Source organism: Carcharodon carcharias, chromosome 1, assembly GCF_017639515.1.
Source record: "Carcharodon carcharias isolate sCarCar2 chromosome 1, sCarCar2.pri, whole genome shotgun sequence".
Lineage (NCBI taxonomy): Eukaryota > Metazoa > Chordata > Chondrichthyes > Lamniformes > Lamnidae > Carcharodon > Carcharodon carcharias.
The window spans coordinates 188,830,184-188,853,049 of record NC_054467.1 but is presented as its reverse complement, the minus strand read 5'-3'; the positions used below and the strand labels follow the sequence as shown (position 1 = coordinate 188,853,049).

Genomic DNA, 22,866 nt, shown 5'->3' with positions numbered 1-22,866 from the left:
CAGCTAGTTCCCTAATCCGCACAATATCAAACTCCCCTGCTTTCCCAGATGGGTTCCAGTCCAGTATGTGCCCTTACAATCAGGCATGTGGCCTACTTCTTATTTTGCTACAACCATAACCTCAGGCTATTAGGCCTATTAGGCAACTTTAGCCTATATAACACACAGCATGGGCAGTCTCATGACTGGAGTTGCCTACCTAGGTTTTCCCTCTGCCATGTAAAGCACATTCAGAGGAGCTTTCCCTGTTATTATGGCTTCTGAGTTTTTGCAACAGCCTTACGTCTTGAGCAATTGCTTTGTTTTCATTTTCTTACTCCAGTTGCTGCTGTAACTTTCTTTTCACTAAATTTCCTTTTTGGGCAAGCAGAATCTGATACACATACATCATTGCTTTTCCCTACATTCAGAGAATAAATATAACTATATAGTCCCACCACATCCAGTCAAGAACAGTACTGAACAACCAGGTAGCTAACAGGAAGAGGCTCCATTAACATCGTCATGCTCAGCCATGATGACGCCCAAAATATGACTTCGAGAGGCATGTCCGAAGTTCTTGCAAATGTTTTCAGCCAAAAGTTCTTCCCCCAGTCTTCACCGTTATAGATGACAGTGTCCAAACAATTCTGTTCATTCCATCCAATATTAAGAAACAGCTGATTGCGATGAACAAAGGCTATGGACCCTGACAAAATTTCAGCTCTTGTTTGATCATAAAATGATTAGCTATGAAGATCCTGTGCACCAGAGCTAACTTTTCGAGTCGCCGACAGTTCCAGTACAGCAATGTCAATGCATATACGTATGGAGGTTGTGTTCGCAGAGCATGGTAAATCCTAACACGCTCTCCACTTGTGCCTTTTAAGTGATGGAAAGGCTCTGGGGAGAAGCAAATTTTGAAAAACAAGTTTTTAGGCTTTAAGATGAATAAAACGTAACTCATACACGCGCATGGTGGCACTATTTTCCGCCAAACGTGCACACAAACTTGAGTGTGGTGTAATACACTGTAGTAATCGGACAGATTTCAGCTCGTTTCTGAAACGTGTAAAAAGCGAGTTTTAAATAAATAATTACTACTGCAATTAGTCTTTTGGTATGAATGTGACTTAGTAGACATTTTTTAAAAAGTCTCTTGAAAAATGCACGTTTAATTAGGATCCACGTGGATGCATAATTGTACTGCACAGCCTCTTCTAAGTTTAGAATAAAATGTGATTAACAGGACTGATTAACATTGTATCTGTCTGAATTTCGAACTGATTTAGGTTGTTTTTTTTAAATTAAATTATATTTACATATTTCTGAAGATTCATTAAAATATAATTTTTCCTATTTTACTTGTCTAATCTAACATGACCGTAGATTGGCACGATACAAGGAATTCATTCCAAATAAATGAGGAAGAGTGAGTAAAAATAAGGAGATACTTGGGGAAATCATACTTTTTCAGCCTTGCTGAATGAGAAATGCATTTTACCAAAATAAAGTGGAGTTTTGTAACATTTCTGTTTCTTCAAATGGCGCCAACCATATCTGGCAGCCAAAGACTATGGAGCAAAAAACGCACACACACATATAAACAACTGATAGAAAAAGTTGATTATCTTAACTGTATAAATACAGATGTCCACCGTATAAACCACATTAACAAATTGAAGGTTTATTTGAGTGATTAATGCTATATGCCATGAGATCGTAAATATACCCGTTCTCGTTCTCCATTAACTTTTGGAACAGCTAAATTACAAAAAGACAGATGATCAAATCTATGTATCGAGTATTCATATGTTTGTGGGCACTAGCTTCACTTCTCTTGTTTGATCATAAAATGATTAGCTATGAATACTTAGCACTTGCCAATTCGGCCTTATTCACTTTTTCTATAATTTCAGTTATTCAGCAGGGAATAACCTGAATCTTAAATACAGTTAAGTATCAGGATCCATCAAGACCATTGGACACCGAACTTCACCTGCAGCAATAAAGGTCAAAAAGTGGAAGTAAGAAGCATATCTGTGCATTCACTATACACGCATATTTTCACCATCGTTCAACTAATTCTGTGGATAATTCATTAATATATGCATAGAAAAGTATCAAAATATATAACAAATATCGCGCGATATTTCTTAAACAGCTGAGGTAGTGGTCGCTTTTATAATAATTCAACGTAATCGTGTCCATGGGTACAACAACAGCAAAATACTGCGGGCGCTGGAAATGTGAACTAAAACAAATACTGGAAATACTCAGTAAGTCAGGCAGCATCTATAAAGAGAGAACCAGAGTTAACTTTTCAGGTCGATGACTTCACCCCACCGTGTCTATAGCTAATTAATGTTTAATCCCAACGCGGAATCTTTAATCCATTAACAGTCAACCGAAATGTGAAAGAATTCTAAATATTCATATAAATTGTTTTTAAAGCATTGATTTTTAAATAAAACTAAATGGGAACGCTGAGATTTATTTATATTCCACTGAGAAGGCAAATGATTTTTGGTAATGCTGTAATATGTAACTGCAACATCAATATTATATTTATAAAGGAGGAAGAGCTGTTTACATCTGTGCCGTTATTGTATTATGCACTTAATATTTCAGTGAGACTTGTTTTTATGAGTGGGAGGATGGCAGGGTATCCACAGGAAACTGTGCATATGGGCAACTCAAATGAACTTGAATTATTTTTAACTTCCTTATCTAAGATAAACTTTGCAATGTGTGAGAACTCGTGTTTGCGCGCGATTCAGTTATATTGCTAGTTAAAAAAGATTACCTTAGAGTGAACAACCCTGTTGAATAGTGTGTTCTACTCCTAACTATCGATCCGGTTTAATTCGGGTTAATTTATTTCGGTTTCGCAAAACAGATACAAGAATTCGACTGAGAGCTCAATTATCAAAATGTAGCAATGCACTGCCGCCTTAAAAATATAGAAAGTGACAAATATATATTTCTGTCAACACACGGCTACAAGTTGTTTGGCTTTAAAATCCCTAGAGGGCTCACTGTACAATTAATGCTACAAACCAAAACAAAGCCAACACAGATTTAGTTGAATTTTGCAGTTTGGTTGAGGTTGCTGCAATCTGTGATAAACTGAGGCAAGCCTGGGAAGATCTTGGTGCCCGGAAATGGAGCGGGGCGAAGGCTTTACCTGGAGCTCGGAATGTTGGCGGCAGGAGAGGCGCTGAGTTCCATGACGTCACTCACCTGACAGCACCATCACGCACTGAGCGGCTCTGCAAGCCTCGCCTCCTCCCCGCCCCACGCGCGCTCCCCCCTCTCCCATTGGCTCTGCGGTCGGATGGGGCTCTGCACCATTGGTTGGAACGGCTCATTCCCTCCCTGCCCCCCCTCCTTCCCCCCACCACCCCCCCCCCCCCCCCCCCCCCCCACCTCCCAGACATGGTACTTCCGCCTCTGGAATAAAGAGACTACTCAACATGGCGAAGGGCTGTCAGTGGCTGCGCTGAGAGACTCAGAGTTGCTTCGAGATGTCAGCAGCGACGCCGGGCGGAGAGCGAGGACTTCCTCTCTGCCAGTAAAACCCTGTTTGATATTTACAGCCTCGGTGTTCGGCGGACTTTGGTGCACTATGTCTCTACTTTGTGTGAGAGGTGAGTGTTGCTCAGGGGTGTGTGTTGGGGAGGGAGGGAGGGGGTGGAGGTGGAGAGGCCTGGGGCACACATTCGTGGTACCCACCCTGCCTTCAGTCATCGGCTTGCCGGCTCCACAGATTCCGCATCAGTCATTAGCCTGAAAGAAAAGTGTTGGTAGCCCCTCTTGAATAAGTAAGCAGACTTGTTGCTGGGTTCAAGAATATCTGTCGTAACCATCACTTTATTTTGTAAATAAAATGTAACACATCTAACAGGTTTGACATGAGCTGTAGTTGTTTCTGCGGCACTAAACTGTTTTATATACATGACTTGTTGCAGTTTCTGCGTTTATTTGTCTAATCCTCAATCTCATCCTCCACCCCGTTTCGGCTGCTAATACCGAATTGGGAATTATTCGCAGAAACTGCTGGTGCATATGTGATACTCGGTGAAACTTTTCGTTCAACGCATCGTGTGTTTAGTATGTTTTGCCTTCGAGTCCTTAAACTATCAAAATCAATTCAGGATTTAAATACAGTTCTAGACTTTGGATCTCATCTGATACGATGCTATCACTTACCATTGAAACAGGATGGGGTTATGATCAAGTCCGTTCGTATGGTAACTGATGTAAAACCTCCTATTGGAGGGCGACTATTGCAGCAGATGGGATGAGCCATCAACGTGGGTACGATACAAATTCAGAGGTTCCTCCGGTTTGCGGATGTATACAGGAGCATCTGCGAGGGGAGCCTCACTTAAGCGCAACCGGTTGAACAGATTTTAAATCAATACATTTCTTTTGGTGCTTACTCTGATTGCGATGCTTTTGGTATTAGTGGAAAACTTTGACAGTAATTAAAATGTTATAGAATGCATGTCGTTAGCTCCGAGCTTGGTAGTGCGGAAAGGTTTCAGTTTGCTCTCGTAGCGTTTGTTCGCTTTCCTTTGGGCGTTTATAAATGTTGGACGTATGAAGATAACTTTGAAAGTAAAAACTCAGTATCGTTTTTATCTTTTAAAATTCAAATGATTGGTGTAATCATACTAATTACGCATTTTGCCACCTTCTACGGAATGTAATATGGTTAATACCGGTTATTCAAAACGGTAAACACGAATATGGAACACGGTGTACCCAAGGCTGTATGAAGCTCTCACTTTCTAATATATTTCACTGCGGTTCTTACTTCTTAATTTTAATTGAAATAACATTCAATTTGTTTGTCATCTGGAAAGATCCCAAAATTATCCCTCTTTAATCGGATTTTACAGCAATTTACAATCATAAGGACTTTGATTTTGCATATCTGAACTATTTAAAGTATTGCAAGACAAATTGGGCGCCTTAATTGCATGAGGAGGAAAATATGCCCAGCTGATTACCGTCTTGGGCTGTGCATGATGCTTCGCTTCTCAACTGTTAATGACCATATCGCATCGCCAAGATACAAACAGAAAATGCAGGAAAAACCCAGCAGGTCTGACAGCATCTGTGGAGAGAGAAACAGAGTTAACGAGCATTAACTCTTTCTCTCGCCATAAATGCTGTCAGACTTGCTGAGTTTTTTTCAGCATTTTCTGTTTTTATTTCAGATTTCCAGCATCCGCAGTATTTTGCTTTTATCGCATTGCCAATAATTCGGGTTCAGTCCGGAATTTGCTGTTTAGCCTTAACGAGAAATTCTAATTTCGATGAAGCAGTTAAACAATTCCGAAAACGCAGGAATTATGATGCTTTAACCAACATAGTTTTATAATGTGAAATGTTCAGTTTCTCAAGAATTTACTAAACTCTCGTTAATGATCAAAAGGTACAGTTGTGAAGAGATTTTCCATTCTGGTACCCAACTGAAGAGGAGCATTGTACATCGCTGTGAATTTTTCCGGTTCTTGCATTGTTATCCTTGAGGCCTAAGATATCGTACTGTTATAATACCCAAATTGTGTCTTTGCCAAGAGGTTTCAGTATTGTGGCAATGCAAGATCAGTACAACTACAGCTGAACTACTATTAGTTTGGTATTTTTCATCAGATGTGGAACAGATGTGGTCTTGCTTTGCATTTTTAGTTAAACGAATTTAAATTAAATTTTTGAAGTTTAACAAGGCTTATTGAAATATGTAATACTAGGAAAGGTATGGCTGGCTCTTGGAGTGAGAGGCTGGGAAGCAGAGCCCTGCATGTACAATTATGCAAAATTTCTGTTATTTTTATCTTCAGCAGTCTCTTCTTAGACAGCCCACCTGTATTGAAAATGAATTGTTTCCACTGGTGGTTCGATGGGTTCTGAGATGGCTGATAAGTCTTGTGTGCGATCTGCAAACTGCCACATGTGGGGTTGGTGGTGCTTGAAGGGTTGGGCAGGTGAGGTGTTTGGAGGTTTGCATGCTCTCTCAGATGCCTTGATTTAACCTTTGTGTGCTCCCGACTCAGTGTCTCTGTGTTTGGTGCCTTCCCAAATAATTTTCTCCATTTTTGCCATTCAAAAGCTAAGATCTCCCATGAGTCGACAGGGATGTTTGATCTCTTCAGGGATGCTTTGAGGACAGCCCTAAATTCTGCTGTACTCCTGGGAATCTCTGTTGCAATCAAGTTCCAAGTAGAAAGATTGTTTTGGGAGTCTGGTGTCAGTCAAACTAACGACATGTCCTGCCCAGCAGAGTTGGTTTTGAGTGATTAGCGTCTCAATGGTGGGCATGTTGGGTTGGGAGAGGATGCTGCTGTTGAACTGCATTTCTTGATACTGGATTTGGAGGATCCTGCGAAGGTTCACTGCTGACTATTTTTCCAGTGCTTTGAGGTGCCTGTTGTATATTGTCCAAGTCTCTGAAGCATATAGGAATGCAGAGATCACTGCCACCCAGTAAACCATGATCTTAGTCTCAAGTTTGTGATCCTGCTCCTTGAATACTCTTCTTGGTCGATCAAAGGCAGATATGGATTATTTTAGTTGATCATGAATTTTGTCATCTATGTTTGCCTTCGTTTGGAAAATGGTCCACATTTTCCAGGATCAGGGGGGAGGCGTTGTGCTGTGGGAGCTGGTTGGAAGGGTCCTTAATTTTCCATGTGTTCAGTGAATGGCCCATCTTCTCATTTGCAAAAACTGATTGAGATTGAGTTGGTACTGACCTGGAGCTCAGTTTCCGAGTGACGCCTACACTAGCTCTATGGCTGAGGTTGGAGCGATTTTGGTTTTGGATTGAGGGCAACATGGGTTGAACAGTTTCCTGTTTGTTCTATAGATTATCTCCGCTCCTGTGGGTAATTTGCTGGAGGTGAGGTGCTATATTGCAGTGAAGAAGGGGGTTGGTGCAATAACACAGCCTTGTTTGAGCTCAGTATTCACTAAGACATGGTATGTGGTGGTTCCATTGGTGAGGATCATGGCATGCATGCCATCGTGGAGTAGGCAGAGGATGATAACTTTCTGAGGGAAACCAAAGTTGACAGATTCAAAGGCATTTTTGGGGTTGAAAAAGGCCACATACGGTGGTTGGTGCTGTTCCTTGCATTTTTGTTGAATTTGCTTTGCAGTTCAGATCATATGGTGCCTCTCAGTGGGCGTAAACTGCACTGCACCTGTGGAAGGAGCACTTTGGCCATTGAGCAGAGACGATTAATGAGCATCCTTGCAATTATCTTCCCTATTGCAAACACCATAGGGACTCCCCTGTGGTTACCACAACCTGACTTGTCTCCCTTCTTGAATATAGTCACAATCACAGCCCTCCTGGCATGCACTCTTCTTCCTGTATGAGATTGTGCAGCCATGCCAGGAGTGTGCCTCTGCTGTGTTTCAGAATTTCAGTGGGGATTCCATCTTCTGTCAAGATCTGGTTTCCTTTCAACTGTTGAATGACTTTTTCGACTTCGCTCTGGACTCTGGTAGTGCCAAGACTAGCCATTTTGGGTATTGATGGATGGAGTTGAGGACGTTCAAGTCAAAGACAGAGTCTTAGCTGAGGAGTTCTTCAAAATGCTCTCTTCAGTGAGTGTCCTTGATGAGCTCCCCTCCATTCATGGCTGTCAACAAAGTGGCTGAGTGCTTGGATCCTAGATCGTCTTGACAACACTAAAGAAACCACGCATGTCGGTACCTGTGAGTTGTTGGATCTCCCGTGCTTTTTCCTACTCCATTTGTTCTTTGATGTGGGTTTTATGCTGTACTGCTACCTTCAGCCGCCTTTGTAGGACTGTTGCTTTTAAACTTGAAGTGTGGTGAAGTTTACAGCTTGCAAAAGCTTTGCACTTATGCTCTATTGTGTCCTGTATTGCTTGGTTGTTTTTGTCAAACCAGGCATGATGTTTCCTGGTAGAGAGACCAAGTACCACTTCACAGGTGCTTGTTATGGTGGACTTTATTGTTGACCAAGCACTATGAGCACACTTTAGCTCCTGGTAGCTGAAAGTTGAGAGATTTGGCAGTGAGCCTCTGAATGAGGAGGGCTGCCTTGATGGGATCTTTGAGGGCTTCAATGTTAATTTTCTTGCGGCATCCCTTCTTTTGCCGGCAATGTTTTGGGTTCAGGCTGATGGTGATGGTAGATTGGATAAGGCGGTGATGAGTCCAGCAGTTGTTGGTGCCTGTCATGACGCAGGTGATGTAGACATTTCTGCAGTCCCGTGCTTGAATGATGATGTAGCCGAGCAAGTTCCAGTGTTTGGACAGTGAGTGTTGCCATGAGGTCTTGTACTTGTCTCGCTGGCGGAATAGGATGTTGGTTGTGACAGTTCATGTTCTGTGACACTCAGTCAGGAGAATATGTAAAATCACAGAATGTTAAAACACAAATCGCCTTTCGATATTTATCCAAAATTTAAGCCATAATATAGAATGTAAATTCAGGAAATGGAGTTGGTGTCATTAAAATGCAGATCAGGTAAATATGTTGAGTATTAGAAATGGTGTTTTTAAAATATATTCACCAGAGTACCAAAGTTAGGTAAGGTTTCATCCAGGAATGCAGATAATTACAGTATCCTAATGGTATATCCTTTATCAGTGAAAACACTATAAATACCTTTTACAGAATAATATGCAATGTAGATCAATTAATCTAGCTAAAAACTTTGGAGTCAGTGGTATAATTTTGTCTGTGACGTTTTTAGCTTGCCCTGTTGTGCATTTCATATTAAAATGGAATTGATGTCTCATGATGGACTAACAATAGTGAACAGAGTAAACAAAACTATATTTTACAGTTGATTCAGGAATGGCATACATGCAAGCAGTTTCTAACAGCTTTTCAAATGTGTGCTTCATATTTCAGGAAGGTTCACTTAGAGGATTCCAGTTCCTTCAACTCACAAGTATGGAAATTTAGCACTTGGTTCTTCTTTTTAATACTGCATAATTCAATGTGGACCAGATTGGAATCACAGCTGTGGTTGATACTCACAGTTGGGTTTTCTCTAGCTGCAAGTTTTCTATCTTGTCCAGGCTGTCAGATGCTGCCCCGGGTGGCTGTTGAAGTGCTTAGCTGTTGGAATAGAGAGAAAAGTGACAGGTTGCACACCTCAGGGTTGTGATTCAGCACCCTTCATCCCAGCTGATCCCAGAGTAATACTGGTGAGGACTATGGTGTTGTTTCTCATCTCTTGTTCATCTTATCTGAGCCACTAACTCTGCATCAAAATAAAGAAACTTCTTGAAAACTTATCATTTAAATCCCTGCAATTTTAGAACAGTAAAAGTGGAAAGTTTGCTGCATTTAAAGTAGACTTCTTTAAAACTTTAAGGCACATTGGGGTTAGGTTAATCATTTTGGATGAAATTATATTGACATGTCATTTAAAAAAGTTAGCCTGATCAAAACCAGAACTACAGCAGGCACATTAAACCTTGAACAAAAACAAAAATTGCTGGAAAAACTCAGCAGGTCTGACAGCACCTGTGGAGAGAAAGAGTTAATGTTGTGAATCCAGATGACTCTTCTTCAGAAGTAAAGAGAGGTAGAAATATGCTGAAATATAAACTGTATAAGTAGGGCAGTGGGACTGATGAAGCTGGATAGAAGGCCAGTGATAGGTGGAGGTAAAGGAGAGATTGCAAAATATGTCATAAACAAAAGGTTGAAGGGATGTTGATGGTGGTGATGCTGGCTAAAGGAGGTGCTAATGGTGACATGAAGAGCAGAAAGCAGAATGACAGATGGCCCAAGTGGGGGTGTGGTGGGGGAGGGGACGGCATGGAAGCAAGGATCAAAATAGGCTAAAAGGTGGGGATAAAACAATGAATGGAAATCAATTTTTAAAACAATAATAGAAATAGGTGGGAAAAATGTGTATATAAAAATTAAGAAATAAATATTTGAGAAAAGGAGGATCAAAAAGGGGAGAGGTCGGAGGAGGAGAGTTCATGATCTGAAATTGTTGAACTCAATGTTAAATCCGGAAGGCTGTAAAGTGCTGGAAGATGAGGTGCTGTTCCTCCAGTTTGCGCTGAGCTTCACTGGAATATTGCAGCAAGCCAAGGATGGACATGTGGGCATGAGAGCAGGGTGGTGTGTTGAAATGGCAAGCGACATGAAGCTCTGGGTCATGCTTGCGGACAGACCGAAGATGTTCTGCAAAGCGTTCACCCAATCTGCGTTTGGTCTCTCCAATGTAGAGGAGACTGCATTTTGGAGCAGCGAATGCTGTAGACTAAATTGAGGGAAGTGCAAGTGAAATGCTGCTTCACTTGAAAGGAGTGTTTGGGCCCTTGGACCGTGAGGAGGGGGGAAGTTAAGGGGCAGGTGTTGCAACTTCTGTGATTGCATAGGAAGGTGCCTTGGGAGGGGGTTGAGGTGCTGGGGATGATGGAAGAGTGGATCAGGGTGTCCCGGAGGGAACGGCCCCTATGGAATGCCGTTGGGGAGGTGGGGTGAAGGGAAGATGTGTTTGGTAGTGACATCATGCTGGACTTGGTGGAAATGGCGGAGGATGATCTTTTGAATACTGCTGCTGGTGGGTTGAATAGTGAGGACAAGGGGGACCCTATCATGGCTCTGGGAGGCAGAGGAAGGTGTGAGGGCAGATGCATGGGAAATGAGTTGGACACGGTTGAGGGCCCTGTCAACCATCGTGGGTGGGAAACCCCGGTAAAGGAAGAAGGAAGACATGTCAGATGCACTGTTTAGGAAAGTGGCATCTTTGGAACAGATGCGACAGAGGCGAAGGAACTGAGAGAATAGGATGGAGTCCTTACAGGAAGCAGGGTTTGAGGAGTCGAGGTAGCTGTAGGAGTCTGTGGGCTTGTAATGAATATTGGAGAAAGAGTTGTGGGAGGGGGCCTGAGTAGGATTGGAACGAGGAATGTTTCACATACCCCATAAACAGACAGGAAACTGGGGCCCATGTGGGTATCCGTAGCCACACCTTTTATTTGGAGGAAGTGAGACGAGTTTAAAGAGAAATTGTTCAGTGAGTGAACAAGTTCAGCCAGATGGAGGAGAGTGGCAGTGGATGGGGGTTGTTTGGGCCTCTGTTCAAGGAAGAAGTGGAGAGCCCTTAGACCATCCTGATGGGGGATGAAGGTGTAGAGGGATTGGGCGTCCATGATGAAGCGGATGTGGTTGGGGCCAGGGAAATGGAAATTGTTGATGTGATATAGGGCATCAGAGGAATTGCGGATGTAGGTGGGAAGGGACTGGACAAGGGGAGAGAGAACGGAGTCAAGATAAGAAGAAATGGGTGCTGTGGAGCGGGAACAGACTGACATGATCAGTCTACCAGGATAGTCCTGTTTGTGGATTTTGGGGAGGAGGTATAAGTGGGCTGTCTGAGGTTGGGAGACTCTGAGGTTGGAAGCTGTGGAGGGAAGATCTCCAGAGGAGATGAGGTCAGTGACAGTCCTGGAAACAATGTTTGGTGGTGGGGTCATGGTCCAGGGGGAGGTAGGAGGAAGTGTCTGCGAGTTGGCGCTCAGCCTCTTCGAAGTAGAGGTCGGTACTCCAGACAACAATAGCACCACCCTTGTCTGCAGGTTTGAAAACAAAGTCAGGATTGGACCTGAGAGAATGGAGACAGGTTGGAGTGGGTGAGAGGAGCAGAGGAAATGGGAGGCTGATGTCACGCCGACAGTTCTCAATGAAAAGTTCAAGAGCAGGTAAGAGGTCAGAGGGAGGGATCCGGGTGGAGGGAGAACACTGGAGGCAGGTGAAAGGATTGGTGGAACGGGGGGAGGACTCCTGCCCAAAGAAGTGAGCATGGAGACGAAGGCGGCGGAAGAAGAGTTCAGCATCATGCCGAGCCCGGAACTAATTGAGGTGAGGGTGTAAGGGAATGAAACTGAGTCCTTTGCTGAGCACTGAATGTTCAGCGTCAGAGAGGGGAAGGTCAGGGGGATGGTGAATACATGGCCGGGGCTGGGATTAGAAGACGGGATGGGGCCTGAGGGTCGGGAAGGGGTGGACGGTCCTGGATAGGCATTAAACCATGTCTCTGTGCCTGAGCTAGGAATGAAATATCTTGAACCCCAAAAACGATATTAATCGGACTCTTGTGATTCCCACTGGAAAGCTTGTTTCTTAGGATGCCAAATGAGGACAGAAGCAGAGCTTGTCTGTTCTGCCTCATGGTGGCTGAAAAGCCTGCTGTTACTTCTTGTCGAGACAAGAGCATGAAGAATGGCCAATTGGATGAGAAATTTCAATGAATGGAGTACAAGAGTCATACTGTTGCAATAGTCTTAAAATTGGAATGCTTTGTTTTTCAGCATAATGACAGCATTCGGCACAAAAAATTGGATCATCCAGCCTTAATATGTGGAAGGATTATGTTATAATGTTATAAATATGATAAATTTGTATTAAAAACTCCTATCCACCTTCCTTCCATGTGTTTAGAGTGTTGATAGATCCTAGTGTGCTACTTTACGCTATCTTGAGTATGATAATTTAAGTGCTGTGTGGTTCAAAAGCAGATGTCACCACATAATGTTCTGGTTTTAGGCACGTTATTGAAAAGATGTTTTGTAATAGCTATCATTGTTTGGAATGTAGATGGATTATGCAAAAATCATCTGAATTGAAAAGTAGCGGAACTCGTGTTCAATAATCTATACAGGTAAGTGTTTTATGTGGCTCCATTTTGCAAGCTTTTTCTGTCATTTAAGTGTCAGTTAACACAAGTATTTTTTGGAAATATTGGATTCAAAATTGGCTTAGTTGTAGGAGGCAGAGGGTGATGACAGAAGGATACTTTAATGACTGCAAGCCAGTGTCCAGTGGCGCACCACAGGGATCTGTGCTGGGCCCCCTATTATTTGTCATTTATATAAATGACATAGATGACTATGTGGGGGGTAGGGTTAGTAATTTTGCGGATGACACAAAGATTGGCCGGGTGGTTAACAGTGAGGCTGAGTGTCTTGGGCTACAGGAAGATATAGATGGGATGGTCAAATGGGCAGATAAGTGGCAGATGGAATTTAACCCTGAAAAGTGTGAGGTGATACACTTTGGAAGGAGTAATTTGACAAGGAAGTATTCAATGAACAGCATGACACTAGGTAGTTCTGAGGAACAAAGGCACCTTGGCGTGTGTGTCCATAGATCTCTGAAGGTAGAGGGGCATGTTAGTGGGGTAGTGAAAAAGGCACATGGGACACTTGCCTTTATCAATCGAGGCATAGATTACAAAAGTAGGGAGGTCATGCTGGAGTTGTATAGAACCTTGGTGAATCCACAGCTGGAGTACTGTGTGCAGTTCTGGTCACCACATTATAGGAAGGATATGATTGCACTGGAGGGGGTGCAGAGGAGATCCACCAGGATATCGCCTGGGATGAAACATTTAAGTTATGAAGAGAGGTTGGATAGACTTGGGTTGTTTTCGTTGGGGCAGAGAAGACTGAGAGGTGACCTGATCGAGGTGTACAAGTTTGAGGGGCATGGACAGGGTGGATAGGGAGCAGCTGTTCCCCTTAGTTGAAGGGTTAGTCACAAGGGGGCATAAGTTCAAGGTGAGGGGCAGGAGGTTTAGGGGGGATGTGAGGAAAAACCTTTTTACCCAGAGGGTGGTGACGGTCTGGAATGCGCTGCCTGGGAGGGTGGTGGAGGTGGGTTGCCTCACATCCTTTAAAAAGTACCTGGATGAGCACTTGGCACGTCATAACATTCAAGGCTATAGGCCAAGTGCTGGTAAATGAGATTAGGTAGGTAGGTCAGGTGTTTCTCACGTGTTGGTGCAGACTCGATGGGCCGAAGGGCCTCTTCTGCATTGTGATTCTGTGATTCTTCCTTATATTTTAAAACTCCAAATTTAAATTTTATTTAACTCTAATTATTTTATAACATAATTGTGTTACAATCTCCATCGAGACAGATTAACTTTTTGAATATATGAATTTTCCAATGACTGACGCAAACAATCTCTCAAGATTTCATGCTTTAAGATTTTTACTGCAATAGACAAATTAAAATCAACTGCGAAACGTTGCTTCGTACGTCACAAGTACACTAAACTAAAGGAAAGGTATTTTCCCTATTAACTAATTAACACAGCTGAAAGTACCTTGCTATTTTTATACTTTACACCAACAAATATGTAGCCTTCTGGTAAAGTCCCAAATTCCTCCTGACGATTCAACAGGCTTTCTTCTTCCTGCCCCACAGGGAAGAGTCTTCCAGTATCCTTTTAAAAGTCCCTTCTCTGAATCCTCCTGAGCATAATTGAATTGACTTCCAGCAGCAAGACACCCTCTGGCAGCTTCTGGGTCTTTTAAATCTCCATAAGTTTCAGCTCATCAAACAGGGAACCTTTCTTGCTAACTTTCTGCTTGGTGGTTAACACAAAATGGTCTCTTCCTTTGCTTGGCACCGCAGGCACTGTTTTCGGTCTTCCCCTCAAGAGATCTCTCTCTGACTAAGACTGCGAGTCTGTGTTCAACAAAACCAGCTCCCCTCTTTTTTTTTAATCAAGGTGTGAAAACTAGTACTTGAGTTTCTATGAATTTTATCTTAGGCCTCTGTCCCCATGGCATTCAAACCACATAGGCCTGTCTGTGGGCAGACTTTATGATTTCACACCATTCCGCATTCTGGGATGTTCTTTTTTAACCTAAAATTAAGAGACAATTTAAAACATAACTGTGTTATTATTCATAACTCTAAGAAGATACATGACATTTGAGATATTTAAGCTTTTTGTTAAGTGGAATATAACGATTCAACCTGAAGCGCTGAAGAGGTATTTTTACAGTAAGTAAGTAACTTTGTATGACAGCATTTGGCTTCAGAGGGAGATGGTGTAAGTGGGCAATATAGTTTCATTTAAGTTAAAATTAGACTTTTCCGGAAAATAATATTTTGGGATAGGGTGCATAAGCAGTTTGAGATATGATTGATATATGGTAAGTATAGCATGCTTGAGAGAAAGGCGTGGCTTTGGATCTATGAATCCTGAAGCTTTCTATCGGTTGGTGTTTCCTTGCCTTCTGTTTTGGTCTGTAGCAGTTTAATTGATAGTGATTGATTCCCAGGATTAGTTGAAACTCTGTTGACATTGGACTGTCAGAATGGTAGAAAGCGAATTAGATGATCGATTTATCATTGAGCAATTACAATCCAACAAAGCAATCTTACATTGTTTTACAAATATATTTGTGAGAAGGTGTTATCGTAACCAAAAATAAGCAAAAAGCTCTTGACTGGAGTCGGCATACTTAAAGAATGACCTATGAACAAATGGAAACTGTTACTTAGTACAGTATTGTTTTCTGGGTTAAGAACAGTGCTACATCATTGTGTAAAGAATTGTTTTCTGTTCATAAGAAAATGGTAGGAAAAGTAAAGTACCTTTGTGAAAGCAGCAGACATAGGACTTTGACTTCTGAGCAATTCACTGGCTGAGATGAGCAGCAGGAAATCTACAGGCTGTTAGCAGCTGTGCAAGCACTGAGTGATGTTTCCTGAACTTTTTCTCTTTCTTGCTTGTATGGTTCACTGAAGTGCAGAATTTCCGCAAGAAAGATGAAAAATAGGGTTGGTGCGATGGCACAACTTTGTTTGACCCCTGTCTTCACTGAGATTAGGGTCTATGGTGCCCATGGCCTGCATCTGATCATATAGTAGGTGAAGGATGGTGACAAATTTGAGTGCAGCCAAATGTAAGGAAGACCTTAAACCTTCCCGATTGTTAGAGTTAAAGGTTTTGTGAGGTTGAAAAAAGCCGTACAGGGGCGGTTGCTGCTGCTCCATACATTTTCCCTGGATTTGCTACATGCTGAAGGTCATATTTGAAATGCTCCACAGTGGGTGAAATCCACATTGCGACCCCGAGAGGAACTCTTTGGCCATTGGGAGAAGACGATTAGGGAGGATCCTTGCAATTATTTTCTCAATGATAAATGCAGGGAGACTCCCCTGTAATCATCAGATTTGGATTTGTCTCTTGTCTTGAAGATGGTCCCAATTGCTCTATCCCTGAGATCCCCCAGCATGCCCCTTCTTCCCAGGTAAGGAATATGAGGCTGTTCAACCGTGCCAGGAGCGAATTTCTGCCAGGTTTTAGGATTTCGGCAGGGATTCCATCTGCTCCAGAGGCCTTGTTGTTTTTCAGCTGATGAATGGTTTTTTGTATTTCTTTCTGGTAGTGTGGAGATTGAGTCAAGTACTGAGGGATGGAATCAAGCATGCTTTGGTCAAAGACATGGTCTCAGTTGAGGAACTCTTGGAAATGTTTCCTCTGGCAAACACTGACTCTCTTTCTGTCCTTGATAAACATTCCTCCATTCTTGGTTCTCAGCTAGGTGGACCCTGGAGCATTTGAGCCGTAGACAACCTTAACAATGCTGAAAGAACACACACATTTTGTGGTTTGCCGCAAGTTGTTGGACATCTTGTGCTCTTTCCACCCACCATTTGTTCATTGATGTTTTATGTTTTTTGTTGCACTGCTGCCTTAAGTCTGCTGCTTTTTGCCTTGAATTGTGGTGGTGTTTCCAGTCTATGAATGCTTTGCACTTGAAGTTGATAAGTTCCTGTATTTCTTGGTCATTCTTGTCAAACTAGTCTCTACTTCCTTGTGGAGAAGTCAGGAACTTTGCAGTTGCTTATCAAGGTGGACTACAGAGTGGTCCAGCTTCTGTTGACTGGGAATAGAGAAGTTACCTGTGAGGCACTGGCTGACAAGAGCTGCCTTTGCAGGATCCTTGAACTTCAGTGTTAATTTTCTTGCAGCTGTGGGTCCATTGCTGATGTTTAGCAGCCAGTTTGATGGTGATACTAGATTGGATTAGGCGTTGATTGCTCCAGCAGTAATCAGCATGAATGGCGTGGGTATCCCTTTGATCTCACCCGTGGACAATGATGTAATTGGGCAGGTGACAGTGTTTGGATCATGGGTGTTCGCAAGAAGTCTTGTCTTGTACTTGTTCCTCATCTCCAGCAAGTTGCCACAGGAATGGAGATAATTCACAGAATGGACAAGAAATTATTCAACCTTCATTGCTTCCACTCCAAAACCATGGTCACTCCGACTTCAGTCATGGAGCTGCAGTATGCAACCAATACATGTGTATGTGCTGGCTTGGAGGTTGACTCCATTACTGAAGATCGAGATGATGGACCTTTACTTTAAGCAACCAGAAAACTAAGGTCCTCTGTCGACCCGCTCCTGCAGCGCAATATCACTCCCCATCAAGATCCACGGCGAGAGCATGGGAAACGTGGCCCACTTTCCGTATCTTGGCCATTTCCTCTCAACAAAGACCATAAGACATAGGAGCAGAAATGAGGCCATTCGGCCCATCGAGTCTGGTCCGCCATTCAATCATGGCCGATAAGTTTCTCAACCCCATTCTCCCACCTTCTCCCCGTAACCTTTGATCCCCATTCCAATCAAGAACCTATCCATCTTTTTGAGGTAATGATTTTAAATACACTCAAAGACCTGGCCTCCACAGCCTTCTGTGGCAATGAATTCCAAAGATGCACCACTCGCTGGCTAATGAATTTTCTCCTCATCTCTGTTCTAAAAGGTCTTCCCTTTACTCTGAGGCTGTACCCTCGGGTCCTAGTCTCTCCTACTAATGGAAACATCTTCTCCACGTCCACTCTATCCTGGCCTTTCAGTATTCTGTAAGTTTCAATCAGATCCCCCCCTCATCCTCCTAAACTCCATCGAGTATAGACCCAGAGTCCTCAAACGTTCCTCATATGTTAAGCCTTTCATTCCTGGGATCATTCTCGTGAACCTCCTCTGGACCCTCTCCAGGGCCAGAACATCCTTCCTGAGATACGGGGCCCAAAGTTGCTCACAATATTCTAAATGTGGTCTCACCAGAGCCTTATAAAGCCTTAGCAGCACATCCCTGCTTTAATATTCTAGTCCTCTCGAAATAAATGCCAACATTGCATTTGCCTTCCTAACTACCGACTCAACCTGCAAGTTAACCTTAAGAGAATCCTGGACTAGGACTCCCAAGTCCCTTTGCACTCCAGATTTCTGAATTGTCTCCCCATTTAGAAAATAGTCTATGCCTCTATTCTTCCTACCAAAGTGCATGACCTCACACTTCCCCACGTTGTATTCCATCTGCCACTTCTTTGCCCATTCTCCTATCCTGTCCAAATCCTTCTGCAGCCTCCCCGCCTCCTCAATACTACCTGTCCCTCCACCTATCTTTGTATCGTCTGCAAGCTTAGCCAGGATGCCCTCAGTTCCTTCATCTAGATCATTAATGTATAAAGTGAAAAGTTGTGGTCCCAACACTGACCCCTGTGGGACTCCACTAGTCACCAGCTGCCATCCTGAGAAGGACCCACTTATCCCCATTCTCTGCCTCCTGCCAGACAGCCAATCTTCTATCCATGCTAGTACCTTGTCTCTAACACCATGGGCTCTTTTCTTACTGAGCAGCCTCCTGTGCAGCACCTTGTCAAAGGCCTTCTGGAAGTCCAAGTAGATAACATCCATTGGCTCTCCTTTGTCTAACCTGCTCATTACCTCCTCAAAGAATTCTAACAGATTTGTCAGGCATAACCTCCCCTTGATGAAACCATGCTGACTTTGCCCTATTTTACATGCACTTCCAAGTATTCTAAAATCTCATCCTTAATAATGGACTCTAAAATCTTACCAACAACCGAGGTCAGGCTAATTGGCCTGTAATTTCCCGTCTTTTGCCTCACTCCCTTCTTAAACAGGGGGGTTATGTTAGCGATTTTTCAGTCCTCTGGGACCCTCCCTGACTCGAGTGATTCCTGAAAGATCACCACTAACACCTCTCGATATCTTCAGCTATCTCCTTCAGAACTCTGGGGTGTAATCCATCTGGTCCTGGTGATTTATCCACCTTTCAGTTTTCCTAGCAACTTCTCCTTGGTAATGGCCACCATACCCACCTCTGCAGCAGCACCCCCCCCACACCCCCACTCCCCCCCAACTCTCTTGAACTTTGGGGATGTTACTCGTGTCTTCCACCGTGAAGACTGATGCACAGTACCTATTCAGTTCCTCCGCCATTTCTTTGTTCCCCACTACTACTTCTCCAGCTTCATTTTCCAGCGGCCCAATGTCCACTTTTGCCTCTCTCTTACCCTTTATATATCTAAAAAAGCTCTTGCAATCTTCTTTTATATTACTGGCTAGTTTACCCTCATATTTCATCTTCTCCCTCCTTATTTCTTTTTTAGTTGTTCTCTGTTGGTCTTTGTAGGCTTCCCAATCCCCTGGTTTCCCACTGCTCTTCGCCGCATTGTATGCTTTCTCTTTAGCTTTTATGCTGTCCCTGACTTCCCTTGTCAGCCGTGGTTGCCTCGTCCTCCCTTTAGTATGCTTCTTCTTCTTAGGGATGAATTTTTGCTGTGTTTCCCAAATTACTCCCAGAAACTCCTGACATTGCTGTTCCACTGTCTTTCCTGCTAGGCTCATCTCCCAGTCAATTCTGGCCAGCTCCTCCCTCATGCCTCTGTAGTTGCCTTTATTCAACTGTAATACCGTTACATCTGATTCCAGCTTTTTCCTCTCAAATTGCAGAGTAAATTCTATCATATTATGGTCACTTCCTCCTAAGGATTCCTTCACCTTAAGCTCCCTTATCAAATCTGCCTCATTACACATCACTAAATCTAGAATTGCCTGTTCCCTAGTGGGCTCCACCACAAGCTGTTCCAAAAAGCCATCTCGTACACATTCCACAAATTCTTTTTCTTGGGATCCACTATCAACTTGATTTTCCCAGTCTACCTGCATATTGAAATCCCCCATGATCACTGTAACCTTGCCTTTTCTATTTCCTGGTGTATCTTGTGCCCCACATCCTGACTACTGTCCAGAGTCCTGTAAATAACTCCCGTTATGGTTTTTTTCACCTTTGCAGTTCCTCAACTCTTCCCACACAGATTCTACATCATCTGATCCTACGTCATTTCTTGCTATTGATTTAATTTAATTTCTTACTAACAAAGCAACCCCACCCCCTCTGCCAGCCTGCCTATCTTTTCGATAGGATGTATATCCTTGGATATTTAGCTCCCAGTCCTGATCCCCTTGCAGCCATGTCTCCGTGATGCCCACCACATCATACCTGCCAATTTCAACCTGCACCACAAGCTCATTTACCTTATTTCGTATACTGCGTGCATTTAGATACAACACCTTCAGTCCTGTGTTTCCCGTCCCCTTTCTCATTGTCGTCCCTTTATCTGATGTGCTTGAAGTTAGATTCCTAGCCCTTTCCAAACACTCTGTCCTATTTTGCATTTAATAGCCTCTCCTGGGCTCTCCTTTCTTTTCAGTTTTTTCATAATTTTCCATGAAGTTGAATCCACCCCTTCACACACTAACCTGCTGCTTTACTTCCCATTAGTCATACTTCTTGGAGTTTTACACCCCCCCCCCTTCTAGTTTAAAGTCCTGTTGACCACCCTATTTACCCTTTTCGCTAGAACATTGGTCCCAGATCGGTTCAGGTGGAGACCGTCCCAACGGTACAGATCCCTCCTGTTTCAGTACTGAAGCCAGTGCCCCACGAAATGGAACCTCTCTTTCCCACACCGCTCCTTTAGCCACATGTTTACTTCCCTTATTCTCGTGTCCCTTTGCCAATTTGCAGTGACTCGGATAGTAATCCGGAGATTATAACCCTTAATTTAGTTCCTAGTTCCTGATAATCCCCAAACAGGTCCTCTTTCCTGTTCTTACCTATGTTATTTGTCCCGACGTGGACCACAACAACTGGAGCCTCCCCCTCCCTCTCCAATATCCTTTCAAGCCAGTCAGAGATGTCCCTCACCCTGGCACCTGGCAGGCAACATACTATATAGGATTCTCGATCCTGCTTACAAAGGATGCTGTCAATTCCCCTAATTATAGAATCACCTACAACTACCATTTGTCTTTTTTCTCCCCCCTCTTGAATGGCCTCCTGTGCCATGGTGCCTGATGATGAAATCCACCGCCCCGTTGAATGTGCCAGCCTAGTCTTCGGCTCATTCAGGCGATGAGTATTCAAGGGCCAGGACCTCCATGCGTGAAGGTCATGGTTTACTGGGCAGCAGTTATCCCCTCACTGCTATATACTTCGGAGACTTGGACAATCCACATCAGGCACTCTAAGGCATTGAAGGAGTACGCTGTCTCTGCAAAGTCTTTCAAATTTATTGGCAGTATTGGTGGCCTAATGTTAGCATACTCACCCAAGCCAGCTTTGAGGCACTAATCACCCCAAACCAGCTTCAATGGCTGTTTCACTTTGTTTGCATGTCAGCTAACATACTCCTGACTCTGAGATTCTCACAAGAAATTGTCAGCAGGGCAAAAAGGGCGTGCTTTAGGGTTGAGGAAACATAGATGTTCCTAAAGAATCGCTGAAGCGATCGAACATCCTGTCCTCTTCATAGCCAGTGACTTCCAAAAATGGAGAAGAAGCGTTTGGGACACTGGGTACCTTGAGAGACTTTGGGAGCCTGAAGAGGCCAAGTCCAGGCAGCAAAAGGAGTGCACAGCTCTTCAAGTAATGCATTTACCTACCCCATGTGGTAGAGGCTGTGGATCATGCATTGGACTGGTTAGCATTCATTAAATGCATTGAACTGGAGTGGAAGCGAGTCACTCTTGATTCTGAGGGACTGCTTTGGAGAAAGAAGGTGGTTCACTAATGGGAGAGGTAAGTGACTTAAATGGTGTTTAAAATGCAATTCTTTCCAAATTAGAAAGTTTGTTTATTTCTTTGATTATACAGTTTCTTAGCCCTGTATTAAGGGGCTTTGTTTGAGTGACACCCAATTCTTATAGCTTTAATTATTCTCAGTCACAATGGCTTTGCTGCAATTTCATTGGTAGCAGTTTATAGCTCAGCCCTTTAGAAATCAGTGAGTTTAGGTCACGATGACAAAACTAAATGCTGTTTCCTGCTTGCTTTGTTTGGAGGGCTGTTTCAATTTGGTTTGCAAGGTTCAAGGCACTAAATTGCCTGTCTGATACGTGCTTAGCTTTGATTAATAGTTGAAGAGCTCAGATTTTTTTTGTATCAGGTTTGATGCAAATCACCTGTATTGCAACTTGAGAAAATTGGCAGTACAGGGTGTACAGTAAGACAGAAAATGAATGTTTCACAGTGTTTGTTGATGAGATTCTGGCCAACACTGACTGAAAATTCACTGTTTTTTGTGCATTTGTAACAACAGTGTAAATTATGTTTCGGATCCTGGTCCCCAGTCTTTTCTCAGTTTGCATACTGCTCAAATTACATGGTATTGTAGTGTCTAGGCTGTGCTGTATGCTACCTCTTCAGCTGCCTATACTACTCTGAAATGACATATTTATTAAGGATAATCATCTTTTTATGAATTATTTCATGTAAGATTTAAAAGAAACTTCAAATGTGGTATGCAGGTCAACATAGACTCATAGACGTTTACAGCATAGAAGGAGGCCATTTGGTCCTTTGTGTCTGTGCTGGTCAACAAAGATCTGACTACACTAATCTCATTTTCCAACGCTTGGGCCATAGCCCTGGAGGCTATGGCAAAGCAAGTGAATATCTAAATATTTCTTAGATGTTACGAGAGTTTCTGACTTAATCACCCTTTTCAGGCAGTGAGTTCTGGACTCCCACACCCTCTGGGTGAAAAAATTTCTCCTCCACTCCCCCCTTAGCTTTCTACCTCTTACCTTAAATCTATTCCCTCTACTAATGGAAAAAATGCCTTCCTATCCACCCTATCTATGCCCATCATAATCTTATACACCTCTATCAGGTCTCCTCTCAATCTTTGCTGCTCCAAGGAAAACAACCCCAGCCTATTCAATCTTTTCTCAT

General features: G+C 43.1%; 1 protein-coding gene across 3 annotated transcripts in view; it reads left to right on the top strand.

Moving 5' to 3' along the window:
• Positions 1–3,423: 3,423 nt before the first annotated feature.
• LOC121277368 (protein unc-13 homolog B-like) overlaps positions 3,424–22,866 on the top strand; it is a 710,648-nt gene continuing 691,205 nt past the window's right edge. For 2 of the 3 annotated variants that reach the window (XM_041186756.1, XM_041186790.1), the window contains exon 1: positions 3,424–3,629. In XM_041186756.1, coding sequence (XP_041042690.1) covers positions 3,608–3,629 — 22 coding nt within the window. In that variant the 5' untranslated portion in view covers positions 3,424–3,607. The remainder of the gene's footprint in view (positions 3,630–22,866) is intronic. The other variant, XM_041186765.1, reaches the window with a different exon arrangement.